Source organism: Raphanus sativus, chromosome 2 (genome assembly GCF_000801105.2).
Source record: "Raphanus sativus cultivar WK10039 chromosome 2, ASM80110v3, whole genome shotgun sequence".
NCBI lineage: Eukaryota > Viridiplantae > Streptophyta > Magnoliopsida > Brassicales > Brassicaceae > Raphanus > Raphanus sativus.
Window position 1 is genome coordinate 4273634 of NC_079512.1, and position 27188 is coordinate 4300821.

The 27188-nt window shown below is 33.9% G+C and overlaps 5 protein-coding genes and 1 long non-coding RNA gene across 7 annotated transcripts; 4 read left to right on the top strand and 2 right to left on the bottom strand.

Moving 5' to 3' along the window:
• LOC130508472 (uncharacterized) lies at window positions 1–1743 on the top strand (the record flags this gene model as incomplete). Its single annotated transcript, XM_057004001.1, has 2 exons — window positions 1–584; window positions 685–1743. Coding segments are annotated over 2 exons (1467 nt in total), but the record flags the coding sequence as incomplete, so codon positions are not given.
• Window positions 1744–3789: 2046 nt separating this feature from the next.
• LOC130500372 (uncharacterized) lies at window positions 3790–5909 on the top strand. Its single transcript, XM_056995365.1, has 4 exons — window positions 3790–3924; window positions 4028–4304; window positions 5559–5592; window positions 5697–5909. Exons 1-4 carry the CDS (start codon window positions 3860–3862, stop codon window positions 5765–5767), a joined length of 447 nt encoding a protein of 148 aa, XP_056851345.1. The 5' UTR covers window positions 3790–3859; the 3' UTR covers window positions 5768–5909.
• On the bottom strand, window positions 4327–5548 carry LOC130500362 (uncharacterized). 2 transcript variants are annotated; one of them, XM_056995345.1, is made up of 2 exons: window positions 5029–5548; window positions 4327–4524 (listed from the first exon to the last, which is right to left on the bottom strand). In XM_056995345.1, exons 1-2 carry the CDS (start codon window positions 5423–5425, stop codon window positions 4358–4360), a joined length of 564 nt encoding a protein of 187 aa, XP_056851325.1. In that variant the 5' UTR covers window positions 5426–5548; the 3' UTR covers window positions 4327–4357. The 2 variants fall into 2 exon arrangements, with proteins under 2 accessions (XP_056851325.1, XP_056851324.1); XM_056995344.1 differs by having other exon boundaries at window positions 4327–4737.
• A 24-nt stretch (window positions 5910–5933) lies between the features above and the next one.
• On the top strand, window positions 5934–7350 carry LOC108818913 (NADH dehydrogenase [ubiquinone] 1 alpha subcomplex subunit 13-B). The gene is made up of 3 exons (XM_018591869.2): window positions 5934–6250; window positions 6778–6849; window positions 6931–7350. The coding sequence occupies exons 1-3, from the start codon at window positions 6036–6038 to the stop codon at window positions 7073–7075; spliced, it is 432 nt and encodes a 143-aa protein (XP_018447371.1). The 5' UTR covers window positions 5934–6035; the 3' UTR covers window positions 7076–7350.
• Window positions 7351–7654: 304 nt separating this feature from the next.
• LOC130508473 (myosin-7-like) lies at window positions 7655–17118 on the bottom strand. The gene is given in 41 exon segments (XM_057004002.1): window positions 7655–7987; window positions 8077–8153; window positions 8254–8334; window positions 8452–8508; window positions 8597–8653; window positions 8722–8821; window positions 8897–8967; window positions 9039–9377; window positions 9456–9632; window positions 9770–9919; window positions 10009–10179; window positions 10271–10339; window positions 10440–10647; window positions 10732–10871; window positions 10947–11105; window positions 11224–11373; window positions 11461–11595; window positions 11701–11913; window positions 12039–12137; window positions 12327–12446; window positions 12567–12772; window positions 12852–13029; window positions 13125–13185; window positions 13285–13394; window positions 13501–13632; window positions 13704–13874; window positions 13957–14083; window positions 14168–14205; window positions 14274–14375; window positions 14454–14511; window positions 14798–14899; window positions 14989–15135; window positions 15211–15381; window positions 15383–15561; window positions 15633–15792; window positions 15891–15949; window positions 16034–16190; window positions 16283–16428; window positions 16567–16710; window positions 16790–16915; window positions 17107–17118. Coding segments are annotated over 41 exon segments (5274 nt in total). The 3' UTR covers window positions 7655–7872.
• An 8100-nt stretch (window positions 17119–25218) lies between these two features.
• Window positions 25219–26735, top strand: LOC130500376 (uncharacterized). The gene is made up of 2 exons (XR_008938998.1): window positions 25219–26123; window positions 26421–26735. It is a non-coding gene; the product is annotated as an uncharacterized LOC130500376 (long non-coding RNA).
• Window positions 26736–27188: the final 453 nt, after the last annotated feature.

A 27188-nucleotide genomic window follows, 5' to 3' on the forward strand; every position in this document is an offset into this window, starting at 1 on the left:
TCGGGGAAAATAATCTGGGAATCAATGTTTTCAGCTCTGCTTCTATCTATCAAAACCCTCATGATTACTCTGTCTTCATCTCCTGCCTGGGAAGAGCTTGAAACACTCTTACTCCAGAATCTCTTGCATCCCCACTTCTTGTGCTGGCAGATAGTCATGGAACTCTGGTGCTTCTGGGTTCGTCATGCCACAGAGGATATGGTGGCCAATATGATCGATAAACTCTGTGTATTCATGATATCAATGTCAACATCAGAAGCGCCTCTTTGTCCTGATTCCGTTCTCAGAAGAACTGCAAAGTCCATCTGCTTTCTTCTCACTCACAGTCCCAAATCTTCAACAGCTCGAGTCTACAAAAACATCTCCACTGAGAGCAGATCTGAATCGGCACCAGATGCATATCTAGCCTTGCTGTTAGAAGGCTTTCCGCTAAATTTCCTTCCAGACAGAATGAAAAGCGATGCCAAAAAACAGATCGTTGCAGATTTCTTTCATTTCATTGAGAATTTCAACGAATCAAATCCCTCCAGATACTCTGTTCAGGGAGGTCCAGTTTTTGCCCTATCTGCTTGCCTTGGGATACTGTAAGTAACTATGATATTCTACTCTTGACATTTCCCTAGAAACATTTGTGATGTAAATCCTTGTGGATATTGACTGTTTGTCATTTTTTTTTCTCTGTAGGAAGATAAGCATACCAGAGATCGACTTCAGAACTCTGAAATTTGTTGTTGCTCTCATTCAAAAGCACAGAATCTCCAAAGACGAAATGACAAGGGATCGTTACACTGACATTCTCAGCGAAACACTATCAATCATCTCAAGAAGCGAGCAGCTATACACCTGCCAAGAGATGGATAATGTCATAACAGAGCTTCAAAGGCTTTTCATTGCAGAAACTGATAATCATCATCGTCATCAACATCTCCATAAATTGAACCCAAGCCTTGCTCTCTTCTTGTCAGGACTTGGCACATACGCGATGTCTGGAACCGAAACCTGTCCAAAGAGCCGTGCGGTCTGGGAACTCTACCATTTGCTTCTCAGGAAACGCCACTGGGCTTTGGTACACCACGCGGTTACTGCGTTTGGTTATTTCTGCCCGCGTACTAGCTGTGCCCAGCTATGGAGATTCGTACCTGAAGACGCTGCTTTAGCTTTCGATATAGCTTCTGGAAAAGAAGCAAAAACAGAGCGGTTCATGTCGGAACTAAAGATGTTTTTGGACAAAGAACAAGCGCTTCTCTCGACCACGCCTTCACAAGAGGAACTCGAGATGCTTTCGAAAGAAGGCACGCAGGTCAAAGCAACAGTGCAGAAGCTTCTAGAAGGAAGAAAGCAGCAGAGATCATTGGAAGTAGAGAAACAATCGAACAAGAGAAGGAAACTTCCAGAAGGAATATGCAGAGGAGTGGAGTTATTGCAGAAGGGAATGAAGAGGATCAACGAAGGTTTAAGTGAGATGAGTTCAGATGAGAGTCAAGACTTTCAAAAGAGTTTACTGAATCAGTTTTCATGTCTTGAAGATTTGGTGTCTCATTTGGTAAGCCTCGCTGCTTCCGAGTAAGATATATACTTTGTTACTCCTGAATACTGTTAGTCGATACTTCGATTGTGCACTAGCAAAAGGTGATCAAACTAAAGATGTGTTAAGAAAAAACAAATCAAATATTAGCAAATGGGCTGTCAGCATTACAAATTATTATGTTTTCAACCGATAATTCAGTTGTTAGATTCTAAGTATATCACGCTAAAACTGTTTTGTAAAAGTTCATGACTAATAGTCCTATTTGCATTATGGCAATTTTTTCTATTAAATTATAGTAGATCACGTTCACTAGGATTTGAACTCAAATTTCTTAAGGAAACTCTAATCATAGTTCAACACTAAATTTTGGTGTTTTGGTGTTGAATTTTATTTATCATAACCAACCATTACACCAAATTATATACCAAAACTATATTTATATATTATTATGTTTAGTTTAATAAGTCAATACATTAATTATTTATAGTTGAATAATTATATATATATCATTTATTTTTTTTGTTAAAATTTGGTAAGTTTATGTTTCCACGGTTTATTTAAAATATTATTTTTGTCTTTTACTTAATTTATATATTATTTTTATTTACGTAAAATTTAGTGGAAATTAAAATTTATGAAAAGTACTTTTATTTTGTTACAATTTCAAAATAATACTCATTTAATTGTATTACTAACTGAAACTATAAAATAATATTTTTAATGTTTAGTAATGTCATAATAAAAATGAAAATACAAAATAATAGGATATAACTATTTTTAACTATAAGTTAGGAATAATTAATAATATTAGTTTACATATACTTAAATGAAAAGTAATAAAGTATTATTTTAGAATTTGGTAAGATTAATAATATTACACCAAATTTAGTGTAACATAGTTTACAAAATATCAAATTTAGTGAAATGATTTTATTTCAATTTTTTTTCCGGCAGTCATGTCTATTGTTTCATAAAAAAATAAATTACACTAGTTTTATTGTTTTGGTGTTTCATAGGAGTTGGCCTTCTCATAAAAACATTTATAAATTCTTAGGAGTTGGCCTTCTCATAAAAACATTTATAAATTCTTAATCAACCACTAATGAGACTTTCACATCAATACTTGTTTTGTTCACTTTATTACTTTTTAATAATGATATTTTGTTATAGTATAGTCGACACTTTGTTTTGTGCATGTCTTTTTGGGTGACAAGTTTCACAAACATACGTTACAAATCGGACCTAGCCTCGGTGATTCCACATTGACTGATTCGCCTGTCCAATTGGTGTTAGTAATTAATTTATTACTCTTTGACTGATTCTAATTTATTACTCTTAAAAAAACGTTTGACTAATTACTACGAAAACGCTATATATATGGACTGAATCTGTTGAGCCATCCCAAATTACTTCAAGTTCAACTCCAGTATAGCAATCATATTGAGAAATCCTGCATCAATGAAAAATTCACTAAAACTTTGTGTTGCTTTTCTGATCATGGTTCTTTTGTTTGGTCCGAGTCATCAGTTACCACCGTTTTGGCCCCGAACCGACCTCACGATGACAAATAATCTTGGAGGTCCACTTCTTACAGTTCATTGCAAATCCAAAGATAACGATTTGGGGGTTCACATGTTGGCTGCCAACACAGATTACCACTTTTCATTTCAGCCAAATATATGGAAATCAACACTGTTCTTCTGCAGCTTCCAATGGAACAATCAGGTCAAGCATTTTGATATATTTGATGCTCCAAGAGATCAAGATGACGGTTATAAATTTACCTGGACTATCAAACCTGATGGCCCATGCAAACTTGGTAAAAAAGTTAAATGTTTCCCATGGAAATGATTTGATAATATATGATTGTGTTGATAAATATATAAAGTTGTTTTTACCAACAAAATAAAAAAAAATATAAAGATGATCAAATGAAATATCTAATAGAAATCTTTTTATGATGATCATCTTTTTAAAGACTTCGTTAATCTAGTTTCGTTCGTTTCATTGCGTTTCTTTTTCCTTGTATTAGTTTAAAATGTTCTCTTGTGAAGTTAATAATCTGAGATATTTTATGACATTTCAATTTACTATTTTATTTACTTTAAGGTGTTTCAATATTTAGAAGAAAAAATATTATAGATGGAAAAAACCTTTTAAGTATAATACTAGGAGATAAGAACTGTTGAGAAAAAGAATATTCATTTTGAGATTTGACATTAATCAACAAACCCTTAGATAATTGTATAAGGTAAAATAGAAAAGATTTCAATATATAAGGAGTAGTAACTAAGGCCTTAACTTCAATAAATATTCCCAAAAAGCGAAACCATGGATCCTGCTGTTATTGTCGATGAAAATCAGACTAATATTACCAAAAAGCGACGTCCATGGTGGTGAGTCCCATAAACGATTCTTACCCTTTGTTATACAGAAATTGTATTAACATGTTATGCTTCTTACAAATAGTTAATACGTTCTTCTGCTGGGTTGATGCAGGCTAAACAAATTCGTGATTTACGACATTGTCATGAGCGCACTCTTGATAGCCTTAAACGTTGCAATATATTTGTATATAAGACACTCGAAGATTCACATAGCTGTTCCACACAAATCGCACATGATCGAGGTGCTATTCGGTTACTACTGCGTAACATTTATTTGTGGTGTAGCTTTATGGGTCTACGTCTTCCGACAGAACATACCCGAAACCTTTGAAGGCGGCATCATGGGTGCTAGTCATGTCATGGCCATTGTTTTATTCATCGTATTCATCTATTCCATCTCTCCCATTTTTTTTTTGGTCAAAGGTTTCTTTCATTCATAAACTCAAAGGAGAGTAATAGAGAAACATAGTTTGAAAAACACATACATAGCAAAAGCAACAGCCATACATACTGTTGTGCACTGATAAAACTTAAATGATAAAGGAGTGAAGAGAGTGGCAAGGTTTGTGATGTCATGGAGACAACCTGCGATCCCAATCAAATCCATCCCTGAACGCAGGGCAAACAAGAAGACATTAGAGTCTGAAGTTACTTGAAGCTTTGAGAATCCAACACACGATGCTGAAAGAAGAGCTTCCTGCAGCGCCAAAGTTCCGACCGCAATGGATGAAATCATATATGGAAAGGAGTTTTGAGAGTCACAGGCTCCATCCATACCATGGACACACCATCCAAAACCTCCATTTTCAAAAGTATCAATCCCTGCAACCATAGAAACCAGAGCCAACAAGACAAAGGTCCTAATACCAGCCTCATACTGAGGTACTAAAAGGAGATAAAATAGAGTAACATCCTCATACAGAGGTAAAATCAGATCTTCATACTGAAATAAGGTCAGAGAACTTGTCATATCCTCAACCAGAGGTACAAGAAGATTCAAAGAGAGGGTAACATCCTCAATCAGAGGTAAATGATTCCTCTTGATACAACTAATACCTAAAACAAGGTACTCATCTATGTAGGCCATCTTCCAAGAAGAAACAGAGAAGATACCTTCTGAAAACTTGACGAAGAGGAGAGAGGTTCCTGCAAAGAGAACCCATGGCTCGATCTGGAAAGTGGGACTGGACTGAAACATACACCAAGTAGTAGATCTATACTTGTACCAAGTAGTAGAAATTTGCACTCCAAATGTAACGAAAATAGATCCAGTTAAATCACTGGTTGTTGCAAAGAAACTTCGATGAGTAGCTGCAACAGCAGGAACCAGAGAACTGATGGAAGAATCGAGGATCTGTAGAGAAGCGAGGAGGAGAACGTCTGGTGGGTCTGGAGGTTTCGGAGGGATGTGGGGAGAGCGAGCTTCAAGCGGAGGGGGCTTACACGGTGACGGCGGCGGATCTGGTGGAGGCCTGAAACGTGATTGAAGAGAAGTCACCATCAGCACCATGGAGAGAGAGCAGAGCTGCTTCAGAGGAAGAAGGAAGGAGCGGCGGAGCTAGGGCAGAGGAGATCCATCTGAGCGGCGCACCTTGGGAAGCGGTCCTGAGAGAGTTTTAGGTTTACTAATCACTAAAGAAAGATATTCCATCTCTCCCATTTATTCTCTCTTTTTAGGTATACCTTCTGCATTATGGTTTGTTTCCTATATGCTCAACTCTTTATCTTTTTTTCAGTTTTATTGACCAACAATGTTTCTTATACAACTCTCATCTTTTTAGATTTATACAAAGTTTGTTTTAACTGGGAAAAGTTTCGGGAAGCGTGTAAGTTATATTTAAAAGAAAGATAATCACGTGACTCCTCCACGTGATTCGCTAATAAAATGGGTTTAAGCCTCGTAAAGGCCCAGTTGTTTTAAGAAGAAAAATATATCTGTTGTTTTGGAATAGAATGGGCTTGGGCCTTCCAGTTCACTGAAAGAAAAAACAAACAACTATGATGGAGTTAGTAGGGTGAATGAGAATAAACTCCCTTATGAATCCCTAGAGCACTCATTTAGCAAAAATCGAATCGGAATCTCAGTGATCGACCAGAGAGTCAAATTCGATCGAGCAAAGATGACGGAGGCGATGATAAGGAAGAAGGCAGGGATGGCGAGCGTGAAGGACATGCCTCTGCTTCAAGATGGTCCGCCACCGGGTGGATTCGCGCCGGTTCGATATGCTCGCCGGATATCCAATACGGGTCCTAGCGCGATGGCTATTTTCCTTACTGTTTCTGGTGCATTTGCTTGGGGGATGTACCAGGTCGGCCAGGGTAACAAGATCCGCAGGTAACAAAGGAGAGATTCATGTAGCTGATAGTGATCATTTCGTGTTTGTCAAAAAATTTTAATTGCGAAACTGTCCAATGTGTGTTGGTGTTGGTGATAGAAATTGGAGTGAATGTTGCGATATTATAGACGAGAAGCATTGAAATTTGATTTCTAAGTATTTTAACCTTATTCGTGGTGTTAACCTATGGAAGGATAAGCTTTGCTAAGTGATTGAATGTTTTTTTTTCCTGCGTAGTGTCTTTGTTTCGGTTAGTGTACCATTGCATTTTGATTGTCATTATATAAGCATATAACGGATGTATAGTTCGTATTAGAAGATATAGGAATTTTCAACATCTCTCGTTAAGCTGCGATGCGATGATGAAAGCAACCTAGTAGCATTTTGGTAGTAGATTGTTAGTCCCTTGTGTAACTTTCAATTACCTCGTGATGCTACCAAGTATTAGTTAGGCACCCGTTTAATTCGCTGTCAACAAAGTTATAAGGTTTGAGGTTCTTTGAAAGTTTTTGATTTTGATTTGTAGGGCTTTGAAGGAAGAGAAATATGCTGCTCGTAGAGCTATACTTCCCATTCTTCAAGCTGAAGAAGATGAAAGGTAACGATATTCTTTTTAAGAAAATAACCTCTTTGTTTCTGCAACCTTCAGACAGTAAGTAACGATATTTGTGTTGAATAGGTTTGTGTCTGAGTGGAAAAAGTATCTGGACTACGAGGCAGATGTAATGAAGGATGTTCCGGGATGGAAAGTTGGCGAGAACGTTTATAATTCTGGTCGTTGGATGCCACCGGCGACTGGGGAACTCCGTCCTGATGTCTGGTGATCCTCTTCTCAGTTTCTCACAAATGCATTTGATGATGATGGTGATGAATGAATGAATTGTTTCAGTGAGGGTTAATAACATGTTCTTGTTTTATCTTTTTCACTGGGTAATAAGAAGAAGAATGATTCAACAGACAGTTGCTCTTGTACTGGTTTTGCTGGAACTTTAATCGTTGTGTGTGTTTGTTTATGTAATTGTTCCAATGGTAAAATGAGACAAAAAAAAAACAGCTTTTGTCAACAATCATTCAAGATTGGTTTACTTTTTTCGGTCTATTAAGTTGGGTTTTCATCTGGTCATAATTACTGAAGTAGAACCAAATCGGTAATCACTAATCACAAAGGAAAATTAGAACTAAACTTTTTCTATTAAGAATTTGGATTTTGAGTTTGGTTACTCTTAAACCGGTTATTTGTTGTTGGTCTTTGATTGTGAATTCATCACCTCTCAAGTTTTTTTTTGCAAAAATATCTACTCATTCACTGGGTAAACTTGATTACTCTTGCAATCTAGGACAAGTGGCTTAAGCTCAAATTTTTCTGTGGCCCAGTTGGTTGTCTTCAGCTTTAATAAGATAGATTATCAAACAAATAGTTCAAATTCTCGCCTGAGGTTTCTTGACGTACAAGTAAAGAAACTGAAAAAGAGTAAAGTGATCCACTACAGATGCTCAGTTTCAAAACGCGCTTCGGGGAAACTAGAAACAGAAACCTATTAAATATACAGTTTATACCGAGGTGAATCAATGGTAGCTTAGTCCCATTAAATAGATGCATTAGGAAGAAGGCTGAAACTTCTCAGTCATTGAGAAATTGAAAGTTGGGGTTATCCGCGAGCTCAGAAACTGATTTAACATTCGCAAAGTCCTTTTCTTGCATGCAGTTTGCGATTTCATCGGTTTCAAAAGGGATGCTGTTGTTATTCACATAAAATGGGCAAAATAATATTATCATAATGCATGACAAAGCTTAGAGAGGTTTGCAAGTAAATGTAGCAAGTACCTGGAATCATCGTCTAATAAAAAGGAACGACTGTCTTCATCTTCATTTGTGACTAAAAGTTTTAAGTTTGAAATCACCTGCATTAAAGGCGGCATGAAGACCAAAAATAAAGTCAATAGGAGTCTCTTGTTCTTTTTGGTTTATCAGATATCGGGGAAGTTGTTCACATCAACGTACCTCTGGCGATACATTATGATCATTGTGGTCTTCGTTATTGCAAAGGGTACATATCCTATATAGTTGCTGAGTACTAAGAACCTGATACACAGGGACAGATTAGAAAAAGGTTAGCCAAAATGTTATTTTCTTTCTGGTGTGTAAAAGTTCTTTGATTCTTTAATGAGAATCGGGACACCAGAAAAGCAGGAAGTTTACCGGGCAAAGGTTAGTTGTAAGATCGTCGTATGTAATGGTGGACTTCAGCTCTGTAACCTGAAAGAAGAAACCGATCAATAGTCAGGAACGAGATAGAAGAGGGAGAGTTGTACACTGTAACATTGTCAAGTAGAAGAGTACAAACCAGGAGCACTACGGCTTGTCTCGTAGGCTTGAGCTCATCCCAAGAAGACCCCACGAACTGCATTCAAGTGTAACAAGTGCAATCATGTCGCTTTGTTACTAAAGTTGTCTTCAGAAAAAGTATACCTCTTCAGTCGCATGGCTACACCATGAGTCTAGTTCATCTAACCCTGCCTTCACTTCCTTTCCCATGTTGAAGGTGCAGTACTCTTGCTCGAGGAGAAGACTGCATCGTTCAGATAACCGCTCTAGTTTAATGGTTGACGGCATGACATGTGATGAGGGGGATAGAAACAGTTACCTGTTGAAGAGTTGAACGTTGATGTATAGGAAAGTTTGGCTGAAGATCTTCTGAACGAGAAATGGAGGAACCTGAAAGAAAGCGTTTTTAGTAGGGAAGTTAAGAAGTAATTTGAAGCCTAAATACAGACAAGTAATCTTACATAGTTTTCCTTCCACGTGATGAGGTTGTGATTCAAAAGGCCAATAATGCTTTGCCAAGAGTTGGCTGGCAAGTTCTGTTCGGACAACTTTGCTGCTTGGCCCTCTTTAGCTGGTGAATCCTCCTCAGATAACTGTTTTGGTGAACTTGACTTAGCGGGAAGATTCTCTTCAGATGACTTCTTCAGGGAGTTCTCTTCAGATGACTTAGAGGGTGAATCATTATCTTCAGATGGCTTTGCCGCAAGATTCTCTTCAGATGACTTAGCGGGTGAATTGTCTTCTGATGACTTTGATGGTGATTTCACAACAGAGGAGTCATGTGATGATTTCTTGAGATCCTGAATCATTAGAAGAAAAATTAATCAAATGAAGTGATAATTCTTCAAGTCGTATAGAGTCTCAAATTGTTTAGTCACCTGAATGCAGGAAGAAAGCAGGGAAGATACTTCTCTCTTGAAATTCTCTCTGATGATTCCATACATTGTTTCCACATATGCCGTAAGCTGCTGTTTGAAAAGCAAAGCAGGATACCTAGCATCTACTTGATGCACCACGTCAGTTGACAGGTTAGGAGAAGAGGTTGAACGAAAACCCTGAGACAAACCATATTTTGGGTACCCCCAGATACATAAGCTTTAAAGTGCCATGAAACATTCAAAAACATAGTAGCAGTTTAGAGTGCATGGGCAATTGGCCGTCAATAACACCAACAGTTTTTTTAAAACCTTACCTGTGTCATCCTTCCCAAAAAAGAAGTTGGCTGAGGAGGTTTTGTGGGACTTGAGCCAGTTGGACTATTTCTCAGGCTTCTCTGAAGCAGGAATAACAGAGTTGATGTGTTTGTTAGCCAATAAGCCAAATGATTGTCGTCTTCCTGATTCTGAAAATTAATAAGCAGAGGATGATTGCTTTAACTTCTACCATTGGTCTCTGACCTTACGAGTAAAAAATCCAAACTTCTCAGTTTACCTCAATTGCAGAGCCAAAGACAGGAACAATTCGGTCAAAAATACTGGTTTTGTCTGCTTCGAATATTTTCCAGTGTATAAGACATTTATAAATTGTAACAGCTGCGACAGGCTTCCCATGACTGAAACCGACATTTTGGGATACACATTTGAGAAGAAGGTCAACAGATTCCTGAATCATTGTAACATGACAAACATGTTAAGCCAGTTAAAAACAAGTATGAAAGTAGTATTAGGACTAATGTTTTTCGGTAAGCACATACATGTGGTGGTTGTTCAATACGAGAAGATTCTGTCCCAGTTTTTTTAGCCGGTATAGGAGCAGGTGATTCCTGTAAGAACGCAAAATATGTCAATAAAATGTTCATCTATAATTACTCATGGTTTGCAAGAAGATGATTGAGACGGTTCCACAATAGTTTTATCACTTACATGCTGTCCATTTTCCTGCAAAAGGTAAAGAAAAATGTCAAATATTGCTGAAAAAAAAAGTCTACAAGGAAAATAGTAAAAAAAAATGTTTACCGAGGCTCCTGTAAATGACACCTGGGGTGACATTTTCCGGGAAGTTGAATTCACCATCGCCTGCTTCCGGCGAATATGTTCTTCTGTTTCCATGTCGGAGACCCTTTCCTGAAGCCTACATAGAAGAATAATAGAGTAAATTCATACGTACTAACTAGACATACTGTAAAAAGAAAAAAAGAACGCCAAGAGTAAAAACCTTAGCATCGATGTCTTCGCTTCAATTAGCTTTGTCTCCGCGTCTACAGCTTGCTTTAGCCTCTCTTCACAGAGTCTACTTGCTTCCTCATACTTCTTCTCAGTTTCATCTATTTTCTTTTCCAATGAACTTACCAGATCCTATTATTTTGTTGATCAATCAAATTAGAGATCACACTATTAACAGAAAAAGTATAATATATATGGAACACTTACGTTCAGGTCTTTGTTTTGAGCAGCAAGTTTGTTGACCCTCTCATTATCATTTGAACCATCCTCTGTCAAGCTCTCTTCTTTCAACATGCTTTTCCCATCCTTTTGCCCCTCTGAAGAATTGTTTACATCTATCTTCTTCTCTAACGAACCTACTAATGCCTAAGAAGTAAATTCAATTCATCAGATTAAAGGGATTAATAAATTGAACACACTTGGTTGAGCATATTTGATCCATTTAAAGCTTTTATTGGCCAGGCTACATCTGTATAAAGGTTACCTTGAGCCGCTCGTTCTCAGCTGAAAGATTGCTCACAATCTCGTAATCAGATGAAACATTCTCCTTCAACTGCTCTGTGATATTTGAGCTTGTTTCATCATGTTTTCTGTCTAACGCATCGATCTTCTCCTCCAAAGAACTAACCAACTCCTAAGAAATGTTATGCTTGATGAGAATATAGATATTATCAAGAGGAAAAATCCAAATCTGTTAGGAATCTAGATTGTGTACTCCTACCTTCAGCTGCTGATTTTCAGCTTCGAGTTTAATGATTGCGGTCTGATCAATCACAGGAACTTCTTGTTTTGTCGGCTCTTCACCAAGCTTACTTACGTCTCCATCATTCTTGTTTTGCAAAGAACTCACCAACTCCTTATAAAGAAAGAGCATAAGACAAAAATCTTAAACATAACCTTCAGCACAGACACTGAACTCCGAGGAACAAAAGGTTATAACACAGACTTTTTACTGACTGACCTTAAGCTGTTCATTTTCGGAAGAAAGATCGTTACTCATCTCAAGTCCCTTAGAGAGTTCTTCAATCTCAAGTTGCATGTCTTGTAAAGCAGATTGCAATCTCGAGATCTCCGCACTTTTGGTTTCTTGAGTTTCTTTGAGCTGAAGTTTTACATCTGTTAAAGCTGACTGTAATGCTTCGACTTCTTGAGATTTTGCTTCCTCGATCTCCATCTGCACTAGTACACACTGATCAGGCGGCCTCATATAGAACCAAAAAAATGTTGTCGTGTTTACAACGATTTTAAGAAATAGAATTTGTTTTCATGAGAAAATAAACAATGTTGCATAATGTGTACCCTCATCTTTTTCTCAAGCTCTAAGTTAGAAGTGAGTTCTTCCAATTGATTTTCCAGCTTACTCTTAGCATCTTGAAGTGCTCCGGCTTCTTTAGCAGCCTGAAGAAATACAAGAAAAATATCTGCTAATCTAGTAGACATTATAAGAAACGAAGATAGTGTGATAAAAAAGGTACACAAAAATATTGACGAATATGAGTATTTTTATTATGGAACGTCAGCTTTTGTAAAGAGTAGATTGAGTGAGAGAGTAAGAACATCGTATGTTAGTAAACGAGTGGTATGTACCATTTTAAGATTACGCAATTCTCGTCGTGCAACTCTCCTTCTCCAGCCACATTGAGTGGTAATCGCTGCTTTCTTCAGTCTCACGTAATGGCGATGACACAAACATCTTCTGATTTGACTCTGTGTAAACAGTAAGTTGCATGTCATCAATACCCAAACAAGTAGATGTATGTGTTAAGTAGAAGAGAAGAATAAGAAGATTTAAAAATAAATAAATAATCATGTGAGCTTAAAACTTGCTTGAATAATGATTGCAGCTCTTCTCTTCTTTCTAAACTGAAGTTCGACTCGAGCAGCTTTTGCTCGCATCCCTGTCTGAACTGAACAAGCAGAAGAGCACAGACTTCTATAGGCTTTCTGGCAAATATAAGTCCGTGCCTGATTCTGAATTCTCAGACAAGCCACTTCTATTCGCATCTTCTCAAACAAAACACGTGCAACTTGCCCTGTATTCAGTTTGACCAAGGAATAAGACAGACAGACTGATGACAATTTTCTTGAAGCCATTAAATAAACATGTATTACCTCTACACAAGGCTTGGATATCTGTTGAAGCAGCCTGCAACAACAGAAACTTTTTGCGAGACTGATAAGAAAGGACTTTCCTCTGTATTATCCGTGCTGAACGACCAAGAACCTCAGCTCGGTGAGCGTCTAGTTCTGCCATTTGACCTGCCCTAAGAAACACCTTTGTTTTCCCGATCTAAGATGCAATAAATTTGTTAATACGAATTAATCATATTTCCAATGAGAAAGAAAGCTAAAGTAATTTTTTTGTGTAGTATTATGAGACTGCACCTGATAACCTTTGAGGTCCACTTTTGCTAGTAGCTTTTTGCAAGCGTCAACTTCGTCATTGCTAATAACACAAAAAAAAAATCAGAACCCAATACCTTAAGTTTCGTTAGAACTAAACTAAGAGAATATGAGAAACCTCTAGAAGTGTTGGTAAATCTACCTTGTATTTGTAGTCTCCGGAGCTAAAACTTTGAACCGGGTCAAAAATTCATTGAAAGGCTTCCTAGTAGGATATCCAGCACAACTAATCCTAATGGCTTCCATGACTCCCTGAGATCAGATATATACATGAAGTTTCACAACATCTATCGGAAAGCTAGTTAATACAGGTTGCAAAAATGAAAGCTAGGGTTCTCTGAAACACCAAAAAGCTTACCCCACACCTAAGTTGCTGGAGAATATTAATGTTCTCGAATATTTCTGGCTTAAGAAGGTTATTTGGTTTAACACATCGTATGTAGTGTGGCTCTGTTGTGCTCAAACTCTCGAGCAAAGATTGCAGTTGATGCTGTAATTTTAGTACATGGTTAGAAACACAGTAGATATTATGTTATGAGGGGACTAAACATTACATCAGACCTTAAACTGAGAGCCTATTGATGAGAACTTTGATGTTTTCGAAGATTCCTCTGGCAAAGGTGGAAATAACGAGGAGACAAAGAAACAATCTGAAGAGCTCAGGAGAGCTTGATGTTCTCCAACGACATAATCTTTGTTTTTGTCCAAAAACAGTTCTGTCTGATAGGTGACCTGGAATTAAACACGGTAATTTTTCTTTTAGACTAAGACAAGCAATTAAGCAAGAGGTCCAGGTTATGAAGAACACACTAACATCACCAGCGTAGTGGCAAATAGTAAAGTCTGTTTGAGCCAATTTTGGCTTGGCAAAACGCTTGTGGTCTTTAAAAGTCTGGTATAGCTTTTGTGCAAAAGTATCATGCGTAGATCTTGGAAACATGCTGCAGAAGCAAACAAAAATACCAATCAGATTTTCTTTGGAAATAAAAAAAGAAAGCAATTACAAACACGACTTTTAACATTACCAAGCCTCGTCTAGAAGGGCAATGATACCACCAGGTTTCTGTGATGAAAAAAAAAACAGTATATCAGATACTCAAACCTAGTGGTGCACACTATGTGACTGCTAACCTTTTCAATAAGATCGAGGATATCCTGATTGTCAATGAACTCTATGTAACTCCAGTCAATCTTTTCTTTAGTATATTCTTCTTGCTCCATCTTGAACACGTGCTGTAGAGAAGAGGAAGTAAAATGCATGAATATGGGTCAGCCAAAGAAACAGAACAATCTATTGACATTTGTCCAAACCTGGTTGAAATGTTGCTGTAGCTTCTCGTTTGTCAAATTTATACAGAATTGCTCAAAACTGCAAATTGCCGGTGAAAATGAGAATGAGATTATTAACAATAATTAAATAGCCAACCACAGAACTGCAAGAAACGGCCAAAACCAAAATAATCACATTGTTCTAAATCACAAAAAAAAAAAAAAAAAAAACTTTTAGCGAAGCAACTGATATACATATATATATATATATGAAACTCGATAACAGGCCATCAGTTCAATGTTTAAAGAAGCTTAATCAGAGAGTGTAAGAATTCAGTTATCAGTTGCACATATCAGCAGAAAACAAAAGCATACCGGTTAAGCACCTGTTTGTCTTGAAACTCTCGAATCCGTAAATATCCAGAACTCCAATAATGTGTTTTGAATCTGGATCTTGGCCAATGGAATTATTGATCTTGGTCACGAGCCTGTAAACAAGAAAATTTAAATCTTTTGCATATAAACCCAAGAATATAATAATTTCCTTTTAAAAGATCTTAGTTGTCGTTAAACCTACCAATCAAACAATTTAGAATAGACAATTTTGGCTAGGGCATCTCTCCCTAGAGCAGCACTATCAGGATCAAGCGACTTTGTAATGCTTTCATCACGAGTCACCATGACCCTTTTGCACAAGGAATCTTCTAAAGCCTTCTCATCACACCTGAAACAAAGAGCAAGTTAAGGCTCTTAACTATGGGCTAACCAGAGAAAACACAGAGTAGTTAAGGCATTTTACATGAAAAGTTCGGCTGCTGTTTTTAGATGGAACCGTGATTTTTCGTCCTTAGGTTCTGAAGCTTCTGATTCTTCACCCTTTGCAAACTCGATGTTGCCTAGATGAAGGATCGCAGCTACTACTCGGAAGATTGCATCCTGAAGAAGTAGAATGTAAGTAGAGCAAGCATGTAAAATAAGCAACTAAAAGGAAAGTACGTACCTGATCTTCAGAACCGATTCCAACAACGTCCATAGCTTTCCTTGTAGCTAGGTATTCCTTGGAATCATCGAGCCCATCCAACGCATAGCAATTCGACTGGTTTAGATAGCGAAATGTGCTTGGTTTTCCTAACTTGTACCTCTCAGTTTCCTGAAACCTCATGAGAAATTATGTTTTTAGTCAATGGGGATCTCATCAGGCATAGAAGAGATCAGGCTTACCTGTTCAGGTGCAGCACAAAGCATGTAAAAGCAATGATAGTTTCTTTCAGGGTCAGAAACTTGACAAACACGCGACCTCTCTAACAAATATGTCCTGATAGCAGCTCCCGAAATTCTTCCTCTTTGATCGAACTGAATCTCCACAAATTTACCAAAACGACTGCAACAATTGGATTTTTGCTTAAGTATCTTAAACTTGAAATACAAAAAAAAAAAATGGACAAATTAACAAATGTGAGCCTCTCTCATCCACTCCACCTTGAGTTATTGTTTCTAACGGTTTTTGCATTGCCGAAAGCTTCTAAAACTGGATTGGACTAAAAAGCATGAAAGTAAAGCATAAAAATCAGTGGAGATAAGTCTAAAATGTAGCCTTGTGTTTTAGAAAATTGCTTAATTACCTCCAAAACTTGCTGCTCCACGGATCGTCCTTCACTCTCAGCTCTTCCCCCCATGTAGGCAAGAAACCGCATGAGCATCTTTGTGCTCTCCGTCTTCCCAGCACCGCTTTCACCGCTCACCAAGATCGCCTGGCTCACTCCCTCGTTTATCATTTTCCTAAATGTTTATATATTTTCGGTGATGAGTGTAAGCTTGAAAAAGCAAGTGATAGTGAAAAAAAAAAATAAAAGAAGCTAATGCAGTGATACCTGTAGGCAGAATCTGCAACCGCGAAAGGATGTGGACTCAACTCACCAAAAGGGGTACCCTTGTACTGTTTCATCGTATCAGTTCCATAAAGATGGGGTAATCTTTTGAAGGGATTGACAGCTATCAATATATTCCCCGTGTATGTCTGGCTCCATACATCATTGAAAGAAATTATATTACGCTAAAGATCACGGGAGGGTAAATGTAAACAACACAATACCTTGCAAGCAAGAAAAAACTGGTTTGAAAACTAGTAAATATATCCAAAAGTGGTATAACTTACGTAAATTTCATTTGAATCATATCGGCACTTAAGATTGAGAAGAAGGCCTGGTTCATGCAAATAGGCAAGCTTAGTCATGTCGTCGACTCCAAGTTCAGGGAACTCGGGGTCCTTGGGGTAGACAGCATTTACCTTTGCCACAACCTAAGAAACAGATACATACATGTGTTTTTTTTTTTTGGTTATATCTAACAAGTCATGTGAGGAAGGTGATGGCGCTTACCGACTTCCCAGAGCAGTTGACAGTGATTTCATCAGCCTTAGCTTCTTCTACTTCACCATCTATCCAGGCTTCATCCGGATCTTCCACCCAAACGTGAGACCCTACGCTTACCTTGGCTGAAGCAGCCTGCACATACGATCACATCATCAAAAACAACCAAGGGAAGAACAATGTAATATGATATTTCTAAATTTTATTTTCCTGTTTATTTAGAGCTTTTTTTTTGTTATTTTGTTACTCTTCTTCATCGTTTTGGTAAATGTTTTCATTCACGATTCAATCAAGCAAGGAAAGTATTTCAAAATCAACAAGAAGACGGGACCAACCATCGTTACGGATGGATTACACATTTAGAAACTCAAAAACAATTTTATAAAGCAAAAATGAAGAAACGCAATAGAGAAAGCTCATACCATTATTGTGATGGAATCTGGTCAGATTTTTCTCGCGTTTGCACTCATGGTAGAGAATCAAAAATGTGATTATAGTTTCTCTCTTCTCGTCTCGTCTTTCCCCCCATGAAACTTTCTGATTCCTATATTACCCCTCTCCATTCCATTAAACCGGTCCGGTTTATATAGTCTCGATTTTCACGGATCAAAAAGGAGAGAAAGAAGCAATGTTTTTCAAACCCACTCCAGATACTGAACCCGACTACTTTTCGTGTCACCTGATTACTGAATCGATTACAGGTGGTAAATTGCAGATTAATAAATTAATTAATTCTAATTTTTAATTACATATTAGCTATTAAAAATATAAGAGATCCTTCGTGTTTCTTAAAAAGTTATAAAAATATTTACATTTGGTCTTTTTATTTTTTATTTTCATTTTACATATATAATTTTTTTAAATAAACAATTTAATATATGATTCACAATAAGAATTAAAACACATTTTATATGATAGACGTTAGAATTTAGAAGGCTAAAAGAAATGCTATTCGCTATGAACAAAATAAATAAATATTTTTTTAAAAAAGTTGAAGGAGATATATGTGACAGAAAACAAAATGATAATCTCACAAGAAAACTGAAAAAGATTTAAAAATCTTAACTTCTTATTTAGAATATAAAACATATTTAATAAAATAATTAACAACATAATAAAAAAAACTAAAAAAAAAATATTTATTGGTTCACCTGATGGTTCAACCGACAAACAGGTTGTTGGTTTAAGAGTTTTTAGTAATTTTTACCAAAAAATTTAACAGGATTATTTAGCAGCTAAGTGGATCCGAGTCGGACGTAGAAACACTGTCCATAGTACAAGATTTGGGTTTCCGATTAAAAGTTCCTACTCTATCACAATTTTGGGTGAATACATGATTTAGCAGTTTACGTGAAAATATAAGATTTAATCGTTTTGTGGTAAAAAAAGCATGATTGCAATTTTAACGAAAAATGTGATTTCAGTCTTAGAATATTATAATAATAATGATAATTAATACAAAACCAATTATGTTTTGTATTGAAAGATATTTAAGTTTGGAGTTTTAGATATAATGTTTAATCCAAAATTCACAAACTTAGATAATAAATAAAAAAAATTATAGATGAGATTTTTTGGTCAAACTAGATCCCTTTATATCGGAATTTGCATATATATGCATAGCTTAAATTAGACATATTTTAATTTGTGATTCATCTATAAATGTACTTCTCTAACTCTAATTTTGAAAACACTATTATTTCACTATCGAAGATGAAAGTAGCTTTCAAACCTTGGCTTATTGGCTTTCTTATACTCACAATTTTTCTATTCGGTTTGTATTTTGATTTACAAATTTATTCATATATTATATAATCCTTCTAATATAAATTTTATTGATGTGCTTTATTTTATACACCTATATAAATTATATGTCTAATTCTATAATATCGAGTTTAATGATCTTTTAAGAGTAATCAATGAATAAGAAAGAAGATGTTTTAGACTTTCAGTTTTTTCTATTTGTGAAGGAAATTCTCCAAACATATGTTTTACAAAACAATGATTTTCTGTTTTAAATATAAAACTAAGATTATGTTTTAATTGTTATAATAATAGGTGAAATGGCGATTGCTCAGAAAGGAAAAAGTGACAACCAATGTAATAGGGTATTACGAAACAAAAGTGGAACATGTCCCCAACAGGTGTGTCAAGCCGAATGTGTCAAAAGGCATAAAGAAGGGCAAGGCAGTTGCACAACTAATCCAACAGACAAAAAAAAGCGATGTATATGTCATTATCCGTGCGCTCGCTGATTTTTTTTATCTACACGAGCACTCAAATAATATTGGGTTATAATATTATCATTTATTTGTCAAAGAAAATAATAAAATTTTAAATAAACTGTTGTTTTTGGGATAATAAGGTGTATTCAATGTTTTAAAATTCGATCCGACCACTGAACCGAACGACTAACTGGCTTACAAAATTATTGGATCGACCACTGGCAAACCACAAATTAATAAATTACTAGATTTATTTATATAATAATATTTTACATATTGAATAAAATATAAGAGATATTTTATGTTTTAAAAATATATAAATATGTAAAATTTAGTTTAAAAAAAATATTTTCATTTCACATACAAAATATCAAAAAAATAATTTAGACTAGTTAACATTAGTAGAAAAATTAAGGCTTAAAATCCATAAGTATTTAAATGTCTACTTTATACAATGAAATTAAAATTTAAATCAAAAATAAACCAAAAGTAAAATATCAAATTGTAATAGATTATAGATACCAAATGACATCAACTAATTTTTGTTTTCTCAATCATCGTTTATTTCATTGTACATGTAGTATAGTAAAATATTCATCAAAATCTAAAATTCACAAATAAAAATCAAAACTATAAATATAATGTAAATGATATTCACGATAAACAAAAAAAGAAACGAAAAAACATAAAAAAAGTCAAAGGACATATATAGTAAAAAAACTGAGTCAAATGATATACATAGTTGGCAACAGAGGAAGAAGATAGTATAAAACTAAAATTTTAACTTCTTATTTAGAATACCAAATATATTTTAATAATTTTTAATATCTATTGGGTCAACCATAAGTTCAACCAGTAGCCGGATACCAGGTTTTAAGTTTTTTTTGTGAATTTTATCAGATTTTTAAATACATTTTATCCTAAAATGAATTACATATCGAATTACCGGATTTATCGATTTGACCTGAATTTGAAAAGAAGGAACCTTGTTTGCATGACAGATTGTCGTTAATGGACCACTCGTTGTCCTAATAATAATTAATACAAAACCAATTATGTTTTGTATTGAAAGATATTTAAGTATTTGAAGTTTTAGATATAATTTTTACATCCAAAATTCACAAACTTAGATAATAAATAAAAAAATTATAGATGAGATTTTTTTGGTCAAACTAGATCCTTTTATATCGGAATTTGAATATATATGCATAGCTTAAATTAGACGTGTTTTAATTTGTGATTCATCTATAAATGTTCTTCTCTACCTCTAATTTTGAAAACACCATTATTTCACAATCGAAGATGAAAGTTGCTTTCAAACTTTGGCTTATTGGTTTTTTTATGCTCACAATTTTTCTGTTCGGTTTGTATTTTGATTTGCAACTTTATTAATATATTATATAAGCCTTCTAATATATTATATAAGCCTTCTAATATAAATTTTATTGATGTGGTTTATTTTATACACCTATATAAATTGTATGTCTAATTCTGTAATATCGAGTTTAATGATTTTTTAAGATGTTTTAGACTTTCAGTTTTTCTCTATTTGTGAAGGAAATTCTCCAAACATATATTTTACAAAACAATGATTTTCTGTTTTAAATATAAAAACTAAGATTATGTTTTAATTGTTATAATAATAGGTGAAACGGCGATTGCTCCGAAAGTAAAAGGTGGCAAGCAATGTAATAGGGTATTACGAAATAAAAGTGGAACATGTCCCTACCAGGTGTGTCAAGCCGAATGTGTCAAAAGGCATAAAGAAGGGGTAGGCAGTTGCACAACTAATCCAATAGACAAAAAATTGCGATGTGTATGTCATTATCCGTGCGCTCGCTGATTTTTTTATCTACACAAGCACTCAAATAATATTGGGTTATAATATTATCATTTATTTGTCAAAGAAAATAAAAAAAAGTTTAAATAATTGTTGTTGGTTTTCTGGGATAATAAGGTGTGTTCAATGTTTTAAAATCCGATCGGACCACTAAATCGAACGACTAACTGGATTACAAAATTATTGGATCGACCGTTGGCAAACCACAAATTAATAAATTACTAGATTTCTTTATATAATAATATTTTACATATTGAAAAAAAAATATAAGAGATATTTTTTGTTTTAAATATATATAAAAATACGTTAATTTAGTTTTTTTGTTTTTTTTCATTTCACATAAAAAATATCAAAAAATAATTTAGACTAGACAACATTAGTGAAAAAAATAAGGCTTAAAATCCATAAGTATTTAAATGTCTACTTTGAATAATGAAATGAAAATTTAAATCCAAAATAAACCAAAAGTAAAATATCAAATTGTAATAGATTATTGATACCAAATGACATCAACTAATTTTTTTCTCTCAATCATCGTTTATTTCATTGTACATGTAGTATAGTAAAATATTCATCAAATCTAAAATTCACAAATAAAAATCAAAACTACAAATATAATGTAAGTGATATTCACGATAAACAAAAAATAAATAAAAAACATAAAAAGTCGAAGGACATACATAGTAAAAAAACTGAGTCAAATGACATACATAGTTGGAAACAGAGGAAGAAGATAGTATAAAACTAAATATTTAACTTCTTATTTAAAATACCAAATATATTTTAACATTATTTTAATATCTATACCACAAGTTTAACCAGTAGTCAGATACCAGGTGTTAATTTTTTTGTAAATGTTATCGGAGTTTTAAATATATTTAATCCTAAAATGGATTACATATCGAATTACCGGATTTATCGATTCAACCCGAATTCGAAAAGAAGGAACCTTGTTTGCATGACAGATTGTCGTTAATGGACCACTCGTTGTCCTAATAGACTATATTAGTGAAAATGGCAATTTCACAATAATTAAATAATTTATTAATTTTAATTATTTTAATCTAATCTATTAATTTAGGGTCCTGTTTTTTATCTACTGTTTTAAGTTATCATTTAAATTTTGGACTCTTTCAAATATATTACAGTCTAATTAAATGTTACTTATATAAATATCATAAACTTACTTAAACTAAACCGTGTGGTACCATAACACTAAACCAGCGCCTCATCTACTAAACCAAAGCCATTAAATTGCAACTGGACCTTATCAATGCACGACTAATTATAGTATACAATGATTCTAGATGGACGGGTGTATATTAAATCAAATATAAAATTCTTAGCATATGTTTAACTGTATATCTACAACTATATATTATTTATTATTTATTTTGAAACTCACGAGAATATATTATTTATAATGATTATATACAAACTATAGTAGTATATAAAATCTTTAACTCATATGTTATTTATAAAATATACTATTAGAAAATTATTGAATTTTTAATAATTCCTTAAATATTTTAATAAAAATAAATTTTAACTATAAAATTTTAGTTTCTTAGTTATAAAAATATGTTGAGAAAAATTTAAAATATCTTACCAAAATCCAAAATCATATAATTTAGTGACGAAAAAATCCAAAATCATATAATCTTTCAAATTCAAAAATAGTTATATTATTTTCCAAATTTCTCCTGACCAAATATACAAATTTCAAAATAAAGATTGCAAACTCAAAATGATAATAGTCCAAATTTTGCAAAAGATAAAGTTATATGCGCTAAAATATAATTTTTATAATGAAACACAAAAAAATATGTGGTAACATTTAATAACTTTTAATATATAAATTTATTCTATCATATTCAAAATAATATTAATATGTAGTAGTAATTTATAACAAGGTAAAATGTATGGACAAATTACTATATATTAATAATATAGAGTAAAAAATGTAAATAATAAGATTATAAAATTATATAATATGTAACACTAAAATGTAAATCATATATTTAAAAAATTTACGATAATATCTAAAATTATATATTCTTGATATATTCTATCGGCTGATTCAGTCAGTCTTGGAAAACGCACTTAGTGTTACAGAGTAGATTGACTACCACACAATTGTCTAACCCAAATTTGGAATGCCTTCCGATTAATGCAAAAGAATGGATCAATTGTCTGTTACAGCCCACCATGTTAACTACTTGGATCGAATTCCAAATCTAACCGGATCATATAATGATAATTTGATTCCTAGGAAGAATCGAACCCAAAACTGATGTGGATATAAACCAAACTCCAAAAAATTACCATTAAACTGCCAATTTTATATCTAAAATATATATATCCGCACGGACGTGCGGGTTACAATCTAGTATATATTAATTCGCAAGAATGTACAGACCATCATTTAGTTAGCTTGTAATATGTATAAAGGTTATTAATTACTTTCATGACAGTATGTTTGATGCAAGTGTTTTTAGTCTCTGTGATCTAGAAAATAAGATTTTCTAGAGTTTTTATGTTTATTAAAAATATATTAAATATTTACAACTTAGTTTACTATTTATTTTTCTATACACTTTCTAATAATTACTCTCCAATAAAATTTAATCAATTCAAATATTCACAATTAATATTTTTCAGAAGTATATAAAATATCTTAAAATTTTTAAAAAAATATTTTCGTAGAAAAATAATAAAATCTAAAAAAAATTACTTTCGAAAACGGAAGAATAGTACTGAATATAGTTTGTTGTATAACAAGGTTTGTGAAGTTTAATATAGGAAACATTAATTACAACATTTCAGATATTTTCCTTTGTATTTCTTTACCTTTCAAACATGTATGTATATGATAGTAACATGAATATTTTCTGAGACTTTGTATTGTTTACGTAGTTTTATATAGAAATCTAATATTATAAAAATCTTGCAGCTAGGTTAGCTAAAGCACTCTCCCTGCCCCCGCTAAACCCAGTCTCGATTCTCCACTTGTCCATTTTATTCACTGTTTTTATTTAAGCAAAAAAAAAAGATAATCTAATATCTTCTTTTTTTTTTTGTAAAAGTGAAAATCGGATAGCTTCTTGAGAGTTAATAGTGTCATTATGATGTTTTGGATGATGAAACTCCTTCGGTTTTCTCAAGATCACGTTGTTTTGCTCGTTCCATTTTCCGCTTTCGCCAATCTCCAAGTGCTGCGCAGTTTAGAGAACATTTGTTTAAGTTTAGGCATGATTATATTTTATACTCCCTCTGTTTCAATTTACATGATGTTTTAGGTGTAGTTTGTTGTTTCAGAATAGATGATGTTTTCACATATCTAGGCAACTTTATCTTTATCAAAAACAGTGTAGTCAATTATGTTTTTAATATTTACTTTTATAATTAAATAAACTTATATTTTAATGTTATTTTAAGGAAACAAATAGATTTCTTAATATGTATGCATTGATGTAAAACATCATCTAATATGAAACAAATGGAGTATTTTTTTTTCCAATTGATTGGTCCATCTGTATATAACTTTAGCCAAGCTTTTAACACGCATAATTTGTCTTTACACATTACATGAAATCTATTACACATGTTTGACATTTTCGTATCATTCACTTATGCATTAACTTTTTCTATAGATAGAAGAGAATACTATCGTCTGGAATACTACTCTCATTAGTGTTCAAGAAATTGATAAAAGTTACTGTATTTTTTTCCCATAGGCCCTTATTCCAGGGCTGCTCAATAGAAACAGGAACCTATGGGGCAAAAATAAAATTAGACCCTTCCCATTAATATTTTTTAAATAATACTATTAAAAATAAATATTTAAAATTATCATAAAATAGCTATTATATCTGTTTTCATTTGATATTTTATTAATAAATATTTAATATTATCTGGTTTAAATTTTAGTTATACATATTAATAAAATGAATAAATTAACAAAAAAATGAAAATAAATCTTTTGAGTCAAGCCTGGAGCGGTGGCACTGACAGCCCCATACTAAGCCGGCACTATGTTCATTCGATTGCATGCCAACTTTAGACCATCATTATCGGTGTGTTTTACACAAATCCTTAGGTGGTGGGAGGTGATGAGGTCCCACATTATTGGCAAAACCAAGATTAAATGTCGTTAATTAACAAACATTTATAAAGAATTACTTGCACTATTCGCGGATTCTATCGGGTGACTTGCGAGTTGATTTATTTTTTTTACAGATAAAAAAATAAAAAATAAAAAATAAAATCTTTTTTCTAAGGACATCTACCGATAATGATGCCCTTAGAGCATCATTAACGCAGCATTTAATGGGGGTGCTTAGACAAAAAGAATGACTTAATTAAATCACAAATAATAACACAAGTTAATTTCGATACTTAGCTAAGGTTTTTTGTGAGCGAATTTTTGGTGGGTTTCAAACCATGTGTCATTGTTTGATTTGGCCTTCTTCTTTTTTTTCTTTTTTTTTTCTTTCTTTTGTTCTCTTTCTCGTCTCTGTCTCTCGATTCATCGTCTTCTCCGTCAAGAGGAGAGACCCAACGATCTCCTCCGCGTTCTCTGCCGAAACCGACGATCGGAACCGAGGACGACTCTTTTGTCTTCACGGAGTCTCGTCCCAGTTGTCTCGTCTTCTCCATCGGATCAAGGATCGAAACCGACGACAGACAACGTCTCTCTGGCTCCTCACGGAGATTCCTCCGCCTTCTCAGCCTAACCGACGATCGAAACCGAGGAGGACTCTGTTGGCTCCTCCGCCGACGACTCTGTTGTCTCCTCCGCCGAAGACTCTGTTGGTTCCTCCGCCGACGACTGTTGGAGATAAGTTCTCACTTCCCAACTATTGCATCCTTCTCGTTTCAATTCGAGCTTTAGTTAAGTTAATGATTGTGATAACAATTTTGTGTGTCATTGTAAAGCTTTGCCGATTACGGTTTCAAGCTTAGTCTGATTGTGATTACGGTTTTAAGTTTTAGTTAAGTGTATTGTTGTTTCAAGCTTTATCTGATTGTGATTACGGTTTTAAACAGAACAGACAGAGAGTGTCTTGTATTGTTGTCTGAAAACTCTTTAGAACCATTTGCTGGTTTGTTCAAACAAGTTGATTATTTGTGAATGCTAATTAAGGTAGTTTATTGGTTATTTGCGTAGATGAATCATGTGAGGAGGCAAAGACAGCTTATTTGTTGGAGGTTTATGGCGCGGGGATGACGCAAAGATCAGTGATCTGACTACTTGATTGCTTCATCTGCTGGTTAGGTAAGTGAGCAAAACTTCTTAATATTTTTTTGTTTTTTTTCTTAATTGCTTTCATCTGCTGGTTAGGATAATAAATGCTGGTTAGAGTTAGGTTATAGTTGTGATGAATGCTCGATTAATGGTTGTGTTGGTAGATAATAAATATGTTAGATACATTGTTGAGTAAAGCCAATTAAAGACGATTTTCTTCTCTTTTCATGTATTAAAACCACATCTTTCTCACTTTCTTTTCATCTTCAAACACACTTCTTCTTCTTCCTCTCTTCTCTCACATATTAATATGGATCATACATCCAGTTTTACTGAGATGTTGCAGAGTCAGGAAGAGACTTTCATTCCTGAAACCTTTCCGTATGGAAGTTTTTCACATGGATCATCACAACTTCCTTCTCAAACTCCAAGCTTCTGTGAAGACTCATCTCCAGCGCGTAAAGGAAGGAAGAAATGGTCTGTCACAGATGATCTAGTGCTCGTTAGCGCATGGCTAAACACGAGCAAGGATCCGGTGGTAGACAATGAGCAGAAATTGAATCTATGTTTTAAATGTTAACTTTTAATATGTTTTATATAATAAATAAATTTTATCTTAAATAATTTTTTTTTAAGAACTCATGAATAAAATGCTTGCATTGGAAAAGATTTATTAGAAGTTGCTTAGGAAAATTGCTTAACATATTTTTATTGTTAAAAAATTGATTAAGCATTACATATTAGATGTTATGGTTAATTATGCTCTTATACTTCGAAAAATTGATGTGACATCTCATTGTAATACAAGCTACAAGTCACACGCCAAACACATTGGTCGCAGCTGAAATGTATTTTTGGGAATAATTTTTTTCTGAATGCTTAATTCATACTGTATATTCCAAAAATTATTCACTAGTGTTACGATGAAAAACTCCAAAAATTATTCACCCGAAAAATGAAAGAATATTTTATTTCATAACATTCCATATTGTTCGACAGAAAAAAATTAACTTTCATTTGAAAAATCATTCTAAATCGAAACGGTTGGACTAAGTGGAATGATTATTGTATTCATTTTATATATTCATTTCATTT